We start from the raw sequence: 16,477 nt of genomic DNA, 5'->3' as shown, positions 1-16,477 counted from the left end.
ATATCCAATATATATAAAGAACTCAAGAAGGTGGACCCCAGAAAGTCAAATAACCCCATTAAAAAATGGGGCTCAGAACTGAACCAAGAATTCTCACCTGAAGAATACCGAATGGCAGAGAAGCACCTGAAAAAATGTTCAACATCCTTAATCATCAGGGAAATGCAAATCAAAACAACCCTGAGATTCCACCTCACACCAGTCAGAATGGCTAAGATCAAAAATTCAGGTGACAGCAGATGCTGGCGAGGATGTGGAGAAAGAGGAACACTCCTCCATTGTTGGTGGGATTGCAAGCTTGTACAACCACTCTGGAAATCAGTCTGGCGGTTCCTCAGAAAATTGGACATAGTACTACCGGAGGATCCAGCAATACCTCTCCTGGGCATATATCCAGAAGATGTCCCAACCGGTAAAAAGGACACATGCTCCACTATGTTCATAGCAGCCCTATTTATAATAGCCAGAAGCTGGAAAGAACCCAGATGTCCCTCAACAGAGGAATGGATACAGAAATTATGGTACATTTACACAATGGAGTACTACTCAGCTATTAAAAAGAATGAATTTATGAAATTCCTAGCCAAATGGATGGACCTGGAGGGCATCATCTTGAGTGAGGTAACACAATCACAAAGGAACTCACACAATATGTATTCACTGATAAGTGGATATTAGCCCAAAACTTAGGATACCCAAGATATAAGATACAATTTGCTAAACGCATGAAACTCAAGAAGAATGAAGACCAAAATGTGGACACTGTGCCCCTTCTTAGAATTGGGAACAAAACACCCATGGAAGGAGTTACAGAGACAAAGTTTGGAGCTGTGATGAAAGGATGGACCATCTAGAGACTGCCGTATCCAGGGATCCATCCCATAAGCAGCTTCTAAACGGGGACACCATTGCATACACTAGCAAGATTTTGCTTAAAGGACCCAAATATAGCTGTCTCTTGTGAGACTATGCAGGGGCCTAGCAAACACAGGAGTGGATGCTCACAGTCAGCTATTGGATGTATCACAGGGCTCCCAATGGAGAAGCTAGAGAAAGTACCCAAGATGCTAAAGGGATCTGCAACCCTATAGTTGGAACAACATGATGAACTAACCAGTACCCCGGAGCTCTTGTCTCTAGCTGCATATGTATCGAAAGATGGTCTAGTCGGCCATCAATGGAATGAGAGGCCTATTGGACTTGCAAACTTTATATGCCCCAATATAGGGGAATGCCAGGGCCAAAAGAATGGGAATGGGTGGGTAGGGAAGTGGGGGTGCTATGGGGGACTTTTGGGATAGCATTGGAAATGTAATTGAGGAAAATATGTAATAAAAATATTAAAAATTAAAAAAAAAGAATAAAAAAAATCATAAGAAATCAGTAATGTCCAGCATTCTGAGTATCATACACAAATTGTTTTGTTTTTTTTTTCAAAATAGAAAACTAGTCCTTAAAAAATCAAATGCTTGTTTTCATTCATTTTCCTGGCTGTCTAGGTTTCTCTCCTGTTTTCCCACATATATGGGAGATGTCTAGAAAGTCCCACAGACCTTGAATATGACAGTGGGGATGAAAATGCCCAACCGTAGGAATGGGGAACCTGAGGAGACGATTTCTAGTAGATAGACAGGACCCCCAGTGGAGGGATGGGAACAGCAACCCACCTTCAAATATTTTGACCCAGTATTGTTCCTGTCTAAAAGCAATGCAGGGAAAAATATGGAGAAGAGACTGAAGGCAAGGTCATCCAGTGACTGGCCTATCATGTGATCTACCCCATGGGCAGGCACAAAACACTGACACTGTTACTGATGCTATAATGTGCTTGCAGTCAGGAGCCTAGCATGGCTGTCTTCTGAGAGGCTCTACCCAGCAGCTGATAGAGACAGATGCAGATACTTAAAGCCAACCATTGGACTGAGGTCAGGGACCCCTATGGGAGAATCAGAGAAAGAATTGAAGGAACTAAAGGAAATGACAACCCCATAGGAAGAACAATGTATCAACTAACCGGAACCCCTGGGAGCTCTCAGAGACTAAACCACCAACCAAAAAGCATACATGGGCCCTGACAACCGTGGCCCCTGGGGCATATGTAGCAGAGGACTGTGTTATCTGGTCTCAGTGGGAGAGGATGTGCTTAATCCTGTAAAGACTTGATACCCCAGGGAAGGGGAGTGCCCAGTGGTTGGAGCGGGGGGGGGGGGGGGGGGGGGAGCACTGTCTCAGAGGAAAAAGGGACGGGAGATAAGGTGAAGAACTCTGAGAGAGAAGACGTAGAGGGGAGCAACATGAAAAATGTAAATAAATAAAATACTTTTTTAAAAAATCAAGTGCTTGATTTGTAAGAAGGTTGGAAGTGACAGTAAGCATGAATAGTCATGCCAGTCTATCTGAGGACGGTCACTGCGATTGCTTCACGTAAGAATACGGCACTCACGATGCAAAGGCTTACTAATCAATAACAGAAAGCGAAGCCTAGCAGGTAGACACAGTAAAATGTAAACGTGTCCTCATTCTCTTTGCCTTGTATTGATTTCTTGGGAATTAATTGCTAGCCACTTGAGTCCTGTAGCTGAAACATTCAGTTTTTGAAGTGTGCAAACCAATATTTTCAAGATGTAGCTTTGCATTTCCGTGTTTTTAAAAAAGAAGTTGGGCTATTATTCAAGACACATGCTTCTAATTCCTGGACCTGCACACGTGACCCCTGGGGGTAGAAATTTGCATGCAGAAGCTGGGTCCACTCTTAACTCAAGTTAGATGCTGCTTCTATCACGTTACTGAAATGAATAGCAAAGTAAAAACACAAACAGAATTTTAAATGAAGACATACAATAAAAAATGTCCCAGAAAGTGTCCACTGTCCCCCACTCCATGACAAGCACTCCAACCAAAGCCATAGTCTTCTTTGCTCTGGGGACCTACAATGCTCTCCCAACCTCCACCCTAATCTGCACTGACTAGTTTCCAAAAAGCCATCAGATTTTGATCAGAATCATTCTTTACAATCTAAATCACATTCTGTCACTATTCAAAACTATCATAAAATGCAAATCTTCACTGTGGTCCCCAGAGACCTTTGCCCAGGTGGTCATATTATAGACCTCAGTTTTGACTTTTTTTTTAAAACTCTTCTTCTCTTCCATTCCTGCAATTTGTCAGACATCCCGAACACATCCTCCCCGCTGAGACTGGGAATCTGCCTTTTACATTGCACAGAATCATTTTAGGATCTCACTCATTTTTTTCCTGGCTTGCTCTCTCCAGCCACTTCCCAGAGGTAACTTTCTCAGGTCAGCCCCGCCGATTTCACAAGCTTGCTAATTATGTGCACACTCAGTGTCACACCCTTGCCTCATCTTGCTTTCCTCCTTCTTCACAACATCAATAAGCACTTGACATACGTATCTATAGTGTGCTGCTCAGTGTTACAACGTAAGCTTTATGTGAACAATGACTGCTTCATACATCCTTCTAGGCTTACTGGGAAGACTACCTATTAGCAAATGTAGGGCTCAATAAATATCCATTGAATGAGTTACAATACCAGTGTGGGGAGCATACAAAATCACTGATCAAGCAACATTATTTCCTTACGTTCTCGCCATGATAATTGTTTAATCTCTACACCGCCTAAGTAGTAGTTCTTATGCTTCATAAAACAATTCAGGATTGTGTTGATTTTAAAATACATTCTGAAAATCTGAAATAGGTTAAAACTAAGGAAGCAAATGCCATGGGACAAGTGTTCAGTTTATAGACTGATTTAAATGAATGTTTTTCAGTTAAGGTGACACACAAACATGAGGGCCTGGGTTGGTTTCCCTAACACTGCTGGTTACCATGATGATCAGTAATCATTCCAGGGTAAGGAGGCAGGGACAGGCAGATGCCTGGGGCTTGATGACCAGTTAGTCTTGCCAGATCAGTGAGCTCCAAGTGAGAGATTCCCATCTCAAAAAATAAAGTACAAAGCAAGAGGAAGGCACCAGACCTCGGTTAAGCACATACACACAGGCTAATATTCATGCACATGAACACACACACAAACACAGGCACACACATGCACACATACTCACTCACTCACTCACTCACTCACTCACTCACTCACTCACTCACTCACATATTGTATAAGTCTTATCTAGGGTGATTTAAATTAAAGCATGAACATATCACTCAATACTAGTCTAACCGTGACCAAAAGTACTGAATATAAAACATGGAACTGAAGCTGCTTCCGGTCTTCTATAAGCGGACCACCAAGAGCCCCACACTGAAGGTGGAGACGCTTGAAAGAGCAGCAGAATGCTGAAAGAAGCTGTGGTTCTCCCTCACTTCTCCCCACAGTCAAAAGGGAGAGTGATCTTTTCTCCAAGAAAAGTCCCACTTTTAGTTAAACGGATTAAAAAGATTAACTCAATTATTAATAGAAAAGAAATTGATAATATTATATGGAAATGTTAAAGTCCTCTGGTTACTAAATCTCCCAAGTATAACGCTATTTGTTCAACCCTGGCTACTTAACTGTTTACATAGACATAAAACTGAATTAACCTTCTCACGCTACTACTATATGCACTTCTATAGTTTAAAAATTCTCATGACAACTAGGGGTGGTTTTCTTTGATTATATATGTCTTTATATTAACTATACCTACTAATGATTCCTGACCTAAAGGGGAGACCCCATAATTCACCCAAACAACAACTACTTAAAAAAAAAAGAGTAAAAATTTAAAAACAGAGCAATTCAAATATATAACATGGAATTTCTCAAATCACTACCAAGACTAATCATGTGTAGAATGCATTGGCTGACCCAACATATTTTGGTATGCTCCCACTTGACAATCAGATTATAATTTTACAAAAAAAAGTGCATCCAAATAAGGAGATTAATTTTTAAGTCCCAAACATACCATATTCCATATACCGTTGTTAATAACGTTGCCTCCAGTTGTGATTTGGGTCGAAAACTCATTCTTAAACTGAACTTCAATCTTCCCATCACGAAGTGCAATCAGGAGCCAATTTGAGTGATCGAGAGATTCTGCATACAGTATGATGCCCTCTGAATCGTATGTCCGAAAATCAAATTCAGCTGAAAACCTAAACAAAGAGACACACTTTTTGTGAGATTCAGAAGGGTCAATGGCTCCCCCAACACACACAGCTTGGACTGGCAAACAGTACTATATGAAAAGAGGAAAAAAAAATTCCCTGAGATTTAAAGAGTTTTCAAAAAAGCAGCATTAAATTGTTCACAGGTTGTTTCTGATTCCATATGTATTTCAAACCCTGGTTATTTTGTTTTCTTGAATGCTCAGTGAGTCAATACATTGCTAGTATTTTTTTTTTCATTCATGGTTTGTCTTTTGAAGGTATGTATTTTGTGTTGGATGCTAGAATTAATACAGGAATATTTATACACTCTACATGTATGTTTGTAGGTGTATGTATGTTTGCATGTGTATATATATATATGTGTGTGTATATATGTGCTTGTGTGTGACTTTACTGTATCCATGAATGACTAGTGAAAGATGTTACAATGACAATCTTGGTTTATCTAGCAAAAAAAAAAAAAAATCATATGCTCCCTATGATTTCACATATGCCAGAAAAGAATCACCCACAGCGCTCCATAAGATAGCTTTTTCTTCAGACACCCCAGAACAGAGCATCAGATCTCATTACAGATGGTTGTAAGCCATTATGTGGTAGCTGGGATTTGAACTCATGACCTTCAGAAGAGCAGTCGGCGCTCTTAACCACTGAGCCATCTCTCTAGCCCTTAGATTATTAAAAATATAAGTAACCTTTCCTGTAATCATTAAAAAGGAGCACCATGGTTCTGCCTTACCTCAGAGCAGTACTGTGAGCCTCAAGGGCTGACCAACCAACCAACCAACCAACCAACCAACATATAAAGTCATGACCACAGATTATCTTTATAGTTCCCTAACAGTTTACATAACACACCAAGTGTGTGAGAGAAATGATCAGAATGCTCTGTGCCTTTGTTCCTTCTTCAAAGCATGTTGCTGTGTTTCATGAGATTTCCAGACACAGAAAAGGCCACAAGTTTATGAGGAAGAACAGGGCAGGAATATATGGCGGTGTCAAACAAGAAGCTAGAAGAAGTAAGGGTTTAGCCACATTGAGGAAAATGGCTGCCAGGAAAATCTGGGACCCCACCTTTCAGGTGCACAAAAAGTTTCACAGGCAAGACAGGAAGGATTTGAAGGAGGAAAGGAAGGAAAATGAAGGCAGAAAGGAAGAAAAGAAAAGGAGAAAGGCTTTCCAAAGCTTTCCAAATGTTGTAATAGCATAAATCACTGAGGTAGGATGCCTAAGAATTAAGCTGAAAAAATACAGCCTAGCTAGTTGCTGGGGGACAGTGTACTCTAACAACGCTTGCTATTATCAAGACTCTGGGCATGTGTCCAGTACAGCTATTACAGGGAAGGACAATCTTAAGGATTCTGTGTGTTGACTGCCTGCCTGCCCTCAGAATGTGTTCCTGAGAATCAGCCTGAAGATCCCCAAGGCACTAGCTAGTAAAGATGGTTTTTAAAACAAAAACAAATAGGAAAAAGGAAAAAGAGTTGTATAACTATTTATTGTGTAAACTAAGTAAAATAATTTGTGTTAAAGACTCATTGTTCATAGCAAGTCAACAAAAAAAAATAGATATTCCATCATCACGTATCAATAGTCACAAAGGCAATATTTGTAATGAGGACAGACCATCCTCAAAGGAAACAAAGAAAAGAAGACAGAACAAATATCCCTGTAGCTTAAATTTCCAAGAAAATATCTGAAAGAGATAGAATGTGAACTGTGTTGGATGCATAACACTGTAACAAGAATGCACTGGCCTGTTTATATTTAAGAAGAAAAAAAAACTATTTCCTTTGGCATAGGACTTATGTCCTTCCTCACAATTGTCTGAGCATTTGGCTGATGTTGAAAATGAACGATCTTGCCAAAAATTAAATCTGTGTTTGGTCACGATCTTCCAGAAGTTGATCCTATTATGGAGATAATTTCCTTTTCTTTGAAAAATAAAGCTAAATGGTATTTCAAAGAGTCATGTTCTGCATATGTTCTTCCTGGAATACATCACTGCATCCTGACTCATTACTTTGGGGATCGATTTATTCTGTTTCAAAAGTATTGTACAGTTGAAAAAAGACAGAATTTGTCAACATTTGGCAGGGCAAGAGGAAGCAGTTGGTTATGGAAAACAGAGGTGAAGAGATTTGCTTAAAGCAAGTTTATAAATATTCATCAATCTGTGCCTTTAATATGTAATGTATAAAAGATATTACACTTCTGAAAGTGCAAAGTAAATAAATCAATGGCAAAACTAAGGAAAAATTGTTTTCCTAATTCTGATCCAATGTTAGATATCAAGTCAGAATGAGTTGTCATAAAGAAATAAATATTCTCAAAGTAAATACAGAAATATTTTAACACTTTTCTCCCTTACTTTCCTTGTTCTTATAGCAAAGTAGAATTTCCAATAATCTCAATCACTAAAAATAATATTTATTTGGAAATGTTTGTGGTGAAACCAAATATCCAGGAAAATGAAACACACCCACTTAACTGACTCTTAGAATAAATTTTAATGCTTATTCTTCTAAGACTTCTACACATTCAGTTAAACTGATTAGAGAGCAATCAATGTTTATTGAAACTTAAATATGCATGATTATATAATTAGTATACTTTGAAATTTAAGCTCTAAACTCGATATTAAATAATTTTCTCTTCTCTTTATAACAACAAAATTCTAATTTATTGCTTCTAGCTTGAACATGTATGCACTGAGAAGCTAGCATGTGCGTATTTGACAAGTTAGAATCATGACTAAGAAGCAGACACAAAAACTCTCTGGAATGTCAATCTAACTACAAGAACAAAAGTTGAGGCATTTGGATTGCCCAACTAAGTAACTGTTTCTTTAGTCTATGACTCAAGCCACCTTGTTAATGTTTCTTATTACTTTTGAATGGAACGATACTCCATCCATTCACTGACTTTTCACTTGTAATGTAGAAGAGATGAATGAACATTTCACAAGTGGGTTAGGCCCCCACTCTCAGCTTCTTAGTAAATATGAAACCACTGGAAAATGGAAAATGGGGGGGAGAAAGTAAGTTTGCATTGGCAGAGCCAGTCTCTGCAGATTTGAAAAGGTTCTAGTGTGAAAGCAACCCGTGCAAAGATCATTGAAATGGTAATATTCCTAAGTCATCACATTGAGGGCAGACCTACAGCTTTCCATCTTCTGCCTTTCTTTCATACTTGACTGTTTAACCTGTAGGAATTCCCACTGACATTGGTTCCTCACCTGGTGATATCTGGCAGTCGAAATTTCAGATATAAGACAACTCCTGCAAACTGCTCGGCCAAGTATAATAATTCATAGTTTTTGTCAAGGTCCAAGGAAAGGCACACTGGAATACCCTAGACAAAGCAAAAGGGATGGATTAATGTGTGCTGGTTGTCTTCTTTCTTTAGTTCTCAAAACAGCCTCTGAAATTCTTGCACAATACAATGTCTTTGCAAACAACAACTGTCTTCCATTTCCTTGTAAAGCTCCTGCAAAACACCTCCAAAAATACATGTATGTGGCTTTAGATTCTCTTTAGTATTTCTTTCACACGCCTCAGTGCTAAACACAAACCTTTTCATCACGTTCCAGCAAGTGTATCTTCAATAAACTGTACAATTGCTTGCATTAATTATATCTACAAATTATTCATTTGGTTATTAAAAAAAACTATTGTGAGGGAAAATGTGCTATCTCAAGAGAATACTGCCAACCCAGGAGGGAATAAAACTAAGTTAGCATCTCATTGTCTAAGAAATTTACATGAAAATGACTTGAAGTCATGTGATCTTTTATCAAGCATTTGTTTCTTAAAGCTCAACAGGAATATTAAAGTAGAAAATTACCAAGAGATGAGATTTTTTGGCTACAAAGAAGGGCTTTTACAACTAATTCTGCATAGTTATTAAACGAGGCCCTCCCCGGGGGAATTTATACCCATTCCAATGTGAATAGTGGTATGTTCTACAGGACATACGGAAATAATAAGAGATTAAGCTATAAAATAAATCCTACCACATGGCCTCTCGAGTCACCTCAGAATTACTACTTATATCCATGAACCTCCTGATCTTTCTCAATCTCTCTTCACATGGGTAGTGTGATCTTTTAAAATTTTCTTTCTGAGAATATAGTGACTCATCTTGGTTGTATGTATATGTGGTGTGTGTGTGTGTGTGTGTGTGTGTGTGTGTAGACATAAAGTTATATTTGGTTATAGCTGTACACACTGAAGTCATTATTTAGGTATTTTAAACAGTCCGCCTCATAATCATATATAATTTTACATTTACATGTTTTAAAATGCAAGAATAGGAAGAATCACTAGCATGTGTGCCTTATTATTTCTAAAAGAAATAAAAAGGAGGGGTGAGGGGGGTCAAATGTTGACTTATTTATTCAATAAGGGAAACATTAGAACTTCCTGCCAATTGATTTCTTGGGTCGATTATGCATTTAATGTGAGTGTTGAAAGGTTTGAGACACTCTGGTGAACACAATTGCTGTCTCTTAATTGTGATACATTTATTGTCATTAAATCTTCTTGTGACAAGTTTGTTTCCAGCAGGAAATTTGTGAACACTTATGAACACAGAGAAGCAATGGGCATGCTGGCTAGAATGTGATACAAAAAGATGCCATAAAATATTCTTACTAATTTCTATGTCATATTCTTTTAGTGGGACTAGGGGACACTGGAGATGGATGCTGTCTTTATAATCAGCCCCTTGTAAAACCAGAGTTGAACTGCCAGGCTTTAATTACTGGTCAGAGAAATGAGACCTGAGTCCTACCTATCTCTGGGACCAGGAGGAGACATGCCACACTGAGATGCAGGGAGGTCATTACAGGATAACTATCTAAAGTGTAAGTGGTAGGATTCCAGGACCCTAACACTTCATAATGGATAACTACCTGGCTTTCTGACGAAGATCAAAGGCATACCATTGCCCTCTCAAATGAGAGTCAATCAGATAGGCCTGTCAATCATGATGGCAGGAAAATGGCACTCAGGAAAGCTGTCTGTTCTAGAGATTTTATACATCTTTAAAAAGATACAGAAGAAGAGAAGGAGGAAGAGGAAGAAGACTAAACTACATAAGGACACAATGTAGAGTCTAGTAATTGTCACTTTCACCTTGTGAGAATGTTCGTCATTCTTATCCCTTGAAAGCCATCAGCTCTGCAATGTTTTCTCTGGCTACTTACCGCTCTTACCCTCTGTGAATATGTCTCCCTATTCTATAATGAACTCACCTATCTTCCACATTGTGTTCTATATTTCAACTGAATTCCTTCAACGAAGATCATTATGCCAAGGACCAGGGATCCTGGTAACACCTGGATTTCTCATTTCCAAAAACAGGGCAGAAGTTTGTTTGGGGTTGTTTTCTTCTCACTTCTCTGTTATCCCTGGCTGACCTGAAACTCAATCTGTAGACCAGGCTAACCTCAGAGATCCTCCTGCCTCTGTCTCCCAGGTGCTTGGATTAAAACGTGCACCACCGTCCCCAACTTGGTAAGAAGTTTCGGATTTAGAAGGTTTACCTCACAACTCTTCTGATCTTGGGCGAGTTTGAATCCTTTCTTCCCATCACAGTAACAAGAGTAGCCTCCAGGGAAATTGACACACAGTTGAGCACACATGTTCTCAGAGCATTCATCGACATCTGGGATGGAAAGAGAAGAACCCTTCATAGCTTCTAAATGTTCAATTCAATTGATATAGATGCAGTTCCTTAGAAAACAGAGTAGCCATGGCAGCATATCTAAACATTTGACCTAGAAATTTCTTAGAGCTCCAAATGCCAATTTTTATGAATACATTCCAAACTTTTTTTAATCATTTTCAATAATTAGTAATAGTGTAGTAATTATGCTAATTTTCTGATTTTCAACTTAGGGTTTTCACTGTCATTTGTGATTATAAGAATTTCATTAGAAATCATCTCCCGATTCTTTGTTTTTGAAATAAGGAATAATTGTAAAAGAGAAGAAATCAGGTGGATAAAGATGAGGATATGGAAGGAGAGAAAGTGAAGGGAAGGAAAGCTGACCTTAATAGACTGAAAGTTAGATCAGTGGATAAACTTACAATATCAAAAGCACAAGACTCTTTCTAATAATATAATAAGGCAACAATTAATACTGGCCATATTGGTTTTTATTCAAAAGAGATAAGGGATAGTTTATTTTCTAATCCAGTAGGAGTAATAATGTCCCAGGACATATGCTGATGTGAGCATAAATCCCAAGTTCCAACATGGAAGTAATTTTATGAAATTTTTACAGTAAGAGAACAAAGACACACACACACTAGTGAAAACATTAAGGTGATAAAGTAAGTAGATAGGCATCAGATGTTATATTTTATTTTGTTTTGTTTCATTAAGTTAATAAATTCCCAAGAGTGTTTATCTGTTAGTCACAGGATGTTTATTTAGTCTAACACAGAGGTGGCTACTTAGAGAACTCGCCCAAGGTAAATTGTAGGTAGACTCTGGAAGTGCAACAATGAGAAATCTTCATAAATTGCAGTTTTAACCATCTAACACCTTTCACAGTTGCAGCTTCTTTCTAATACTTCAGACCCACAGGGCTATCCACCATACATACCTAGACAGAATTCTCTACCCATTCATTTGCTATCAGGTCACCCTCATGACCTTTGCAATTGACCTCTGACTTTCAGGTTCAGTGTCCTTCTATATAACCGATCAATGCATGGGGACTCAGCAGCTCATTTCCTCGTCCCTGGTGATCATGCTCTCTAAGCCAGCCTTTCCCAAATTCATTTCTCTTCATTTCTGAGATGCTTTGACAAAGCCACCCCTTTCTCTCTCAGAAGTCCTTCATCTCACAACAAGCTAATATCTTTTGCTTTATGTTTTAGAGCAACTGTATTTCATGCTCTCATCAACTCAGATCATATCACGTATTAATGTGTTGATTTATTTAATCATGCATCATCAGTTGGTATTTCTAAGTGGAGAGAGTGTGGATATTTGACTCATCATTTTGTTTCCACTGTAGAGTATGACCATAAGTAGTGAATATTTGTCACGGTCACATTGGGTGATATTAAGAGCTTGTGGCCATAAATTTAATGACCTATATTAATGTTCTTTGTGCTTTTCAAACTTTACTGTGCTATTGCTCTCCATAATTTGAAATATTTTAACTGATCTGTCCCCACCTCTTCACTTTGCAATAACATGTCTAAGCTAAAAACTATTCCAGGGCTATAGAAAGTCGTTGAAATTACATTTGATATACCCTATTATAAATTTATGAAATTCTTATTAAGGTTATCATGTAATATATGCTCTTTTAAATACTTTAAGATACATTTCCAGAGTTAATCATACTTTAAATGCATTAAAATTATATGATGTAATATTAAAATAAGATATATACGTACTCATTTATAAAACATTTAGAAATCTGCCCTTTAGCAAATGAAACTACAATTTAGGTGATTAAAACACCTAATAATAAGGGTGAGAGTAGATAATAGAAGCTGGTCAGGCAGTTTAGCAGCAAAGTCTTTGATCCTTATCCTTGTCCAGAGGCTGGAAATCTTCGTGATCTTGTCATCCTTGGAGGCGCCACAAATGCCAACAGTGTTTGGGAGTTTTAGTCTCCAGTCTGATTTCCTGTTATCTCGCCTCTCCTTTTGCACAGCTGCCTAGAAGCTATATCTGAGGGTGTGACCAAAACTGTACCTCTGATACCTGAAATAGACATTGAGGCAGGTGACTGGACCAACCCTCCCATTCCTCACCAGTTTCTGCCAGAAGTCCTCCAGTAAGTCCCTAAAGGAGCAGCTCAGTGGTACCCCAATTCTGGGGTGGCTGCTACCCACAGAAGCTCTGCTCATTTGCATCCTCTTAAACACTACCTATGACTTCATCATAAGTTCCTTTCTAAAACTTAACTTCCCTGAGGTCCATTAGATTCATCTTTGCTAGGGCCAGGGTTAGGGTTATGGTTATGGTTATGGTTAGGGTTAGGGATAGGGTTAGGGTTAGGGTTAGGGTTAGGGTTAGGGTTAGGGTTAGGGTTAGGGATAGGGTTAGGGTTAGGGTTAGGGTTAGGGTTAGGGTTAGGGTTAGGGCTAGGGCCAGGATTAGGGTTAGGGTTAGGGTTAGGGTTAGGGTTAGAGTTAGAGTTAGGGCTAATTAACAAGACAAGGACCTGACTTGTGGAGGTTCTGTGGCTGTAAACTAGCACCCTAAATCCTTCACTAAGCCCATCTGAATTTAGGAAGTCTCTGTTGTAATCAGGACCCTGCTTAGTTCAGCTTCAGTGAATCAGAACCCCTAAGTTTCCCACAGAGATTCCCACAAGGAATAGTGGAAAGCAGAAATGTAGGAGTGTGCATGCAGAGGGAAGGAAGTAAAATATCTATATTACAACAGCACTATAAACAATTAGAAGATAAACGCATACTATAAAATCACTATCCATTCATATAAATTCTAAGACAGAAAAGTTTAGTAGAATAACAGATTTTCTCTAGTAAGAAAACCATTAAGAGAGAGCTCATGTTGTCTGCTTCACAGTTTGTATTTGGGGTGATGAACATGTTTTGAAAACAGACAAGTGTCACATGGAGGCTGTAGAGGCGTGTCGATTGATCAGTGTCACTGAGTGCTCTGCTTTAAAATCATCACAAGCATACAGTGTGTTCTATTATTATTGAAGTGATTAGTTTCAGACATGATGTTAATCTGATTTGAAATTTTAAAACATTTAAAGGAATATATATATAAGATAATTCATAAACAATCTAAAGCAAATGCAGACATAATGCATTTAAGCTTCCCAAGGCATTCATGCTGATATCATGGCAACTTGACTCTAGCTGCATATGTATCAAAAGATGGCCTAGTTGTCTATCACTGGAAAGAGAGGCCCATTGGACAGGCAATGTACAGGGGAACGCCAGGACGAGAAAGTGGGAGTGGGTGGGTAGGGGAGTGGGGTGGGGAGGGTATGGGGGACTTTTGGGATACCATTGGAAATGTAAATGAGGAAAATACCTAATAAAAATATAAAAAAAAAATTCTCTGCAATGTTCTTAACTGCTGAGCCATCTCTCCAGCCCCAATTTTCTATTTTAAAATAACCTATACATGCACAGAAAAAAATGACTGAAAACAATATAGAATAAAATCTGAGGTGCTAAGAAGGTTCACGGTTTCAGTCCCACAAATAAAGCTTGTGTTATCTCTCCTTGTCTATATGGATTTTCCCTTTCAAATTAAAATTTTCTTTTAAAGTTGTCTACAGGCTATAAAAATGTGTTCTCTTTGCTTTTATAACAACGAAGCCTCTAGCTTTTTTTTTTAAATGAAGGTTCATGGATTAAATGGGATGAGTGATATTAAACCCCCAAAGACCATGAGTCTTACTTGGTACTTCTACTTGGTAAGAAAGCCTGTAACCACCAAATCAACCAAGCCGCATCAGGGGTTAGCAAAAGTATTGCTTTGTCCGCTATTAACTCAGGGTTCAAACCCACCATCTCTGCCACAGGCAGTGACAGCGTCATCGACATACCTTTACAAGATTTTGACGAGGGATCATATCGGTAGCCGTCGGGACATTCACATTCGAAGTCTCCTGGAATGTTCTTGCACACAGCTGTGCCACAGACACTTGGCTTTAGAACGCATTCATCCAAATCTATGAATAAGATCAATATGTTAACATTTTCTGATATCAAATAAATGCTTATTTGGTTTCTAAATCATATTTGATGTTTATATCAACAGTCTTGGGACAGCACAATAATAAATTTATCACCATGTTTTAGTTCCTTAAATATGACTTTTGCATGAATTCATGGGAAGTTTGCCTAATGTTCCTTTATAGGAATGGAACAAAAAGAATTTTTTATTTATTTATTTTTTTTACTGATTTCCTATCTACCAGGAAGAAGTATAAAAACACATGAAAGAAGAGACTCAATTATATTCTTAATATTCTATAAATATACTTCCAAATTTATATTTATGCTTCTAAATGATCTATATTTAAATTTTATGAAATTGGTTGTCAATGTAAATTCATTTGATGCCTCACTACAAATATTTAACAAATGTCAACTCATCTGTTTTATCTTTTTACCTGGATGTAGACAAATACCTAATTTTTTTAATCCACCTTGTCTACAGTAATCAATAATTAACATTTAAGGTGGACCAGAATAAAGTGTAAAAGAATTTCTAGAACCTCATTTATTCTGGAATCCTTTAGGAGCTTTTAATATTCTCGAAATTTCAGGTGCGTTTGTTGTATTAGACAGGATAGTGGGAAGCAAAAGACAGATTGCAAGAGGGCAGAAGGCAGCCATTCCAAACAAAGTCAAACAAGGGAGAGACAGCTCTACATAGTTGCAATTATTCCTCAGCTTTGTGTTCGCAGGGCAATGGGCACAGACAAAGTCGAACGAGAAGTGCATTTCCAGCTTTGAAAACTGGCATGTTTATCTGGGTATAGGAACAGATGAAAACATAGACATCACTCTATTCCAAATAACTCACTCCGAAATAATAAAATTAATCCCCGTAGTAAGGAAATGTTTCTACATCTTAAGTATGCCGATGCCAATGTTCTAAATGTGATGGACTTATACAAGAATTAGGTAAATATTACTAATTAGGGAAACCACCCAATACATATAATCTCTAATATTCCTTAAATCTTCACATGAATCCTCAGTTAATGAAAGAAAAGCTAAGGATCATAAAGCCTTTTAAAAGTCCACAGGTTTAGAAGAAAATAAAAACACAGTACTTAGACTACTCGGCTTTAGGCAGATTTGTAGGGAAATACATAGCGCATACGAATTAGGTGCAGCTCATTGATATGGTGACTCTGTATCCACATCTAACATCTGCCCGGGTTTTAGACATTCATATTTAGTTAATAACTGCCACCCCAATTTCATGTCTTTCCACAACACAGTCAAGGTCCTACTGTTATAGTTTTCTATGTATTTTTCTATAAATTTTGTGTTCTGCTGCATATCTCACATACATCACTATGTAAAGAAAGAGCTAATTGCCTAAGTTCTGATTTGCAGAAACATTCTATTGGTTGTTTGGCAGCACTGAGAAAGGCTCCCAAGACTTCCACATGCCAGGCATGCACTTCACCAATGAACTGTATTCCCAGCAAACAAACAAACAAACAAAACAAAAACTTATTTTTAATAATTTTACATGCATGTATTAACTCAATGTGAATATGAAAAAAATCACAAAATTTGAATAAGGATATTATTAAAGTAGGAATATTAAAGGATATTCAAGTAGGAATGGGTACTATCTGTATAAT

The 16,477-nt window shown here is 38.0% G+C and overlaps 1 protein-coding gene across 1 annotated transcript in view; it reads right to left on the bottom strand.

Annotated features, from left to right (window-relative positions):
- Positions 1–16,477, bottom strand: part of Pros1 (protein S) — an 81,727-nt gene that overhangs the window by 19,360 nt on the left and 45,890 nt on the right. Inside the window, exons 7-10 of the mRNA XM_021184759.3 lie at positions 14,696–14,821; positions 10,679–10,800; positions 8,369–8,484; positions 4,926–5,115 (exon numbers count right to left, since the gene is read on the bottom strand). Of these exons, the coding sequence (XP_021040418.1) occupies positions 4,926–5,115; positions 8,369–8,484; positions 10,679–10,800; positions 14,696–14,821 (554 nt within the window). The remainder of the gene's footprint in view (positions 1–4,925; positions 5,116–8,368; positions 8,485–10,678; positions 10,801–14,695; positions 14,822–16,477) is intronic.

This window comes from Mus caroli, unplaced genomic scaffold, assembly GCF_978045245.1.
Source record: "Mus caroli unplaced genomic scaffold, Mus_caroli_1 scaffold_17, whole genome shotgun sequence".
NCBI classification, from domain to species: domain Eukaryota; kingdom Metazoa; phylum Chordata; class Mammalia; order Rodentia; family Muridae; genus Mus; species Mus caroli.
This window is presented reverse-complemented; position numbering and strand designations above follow the sequence as displayed.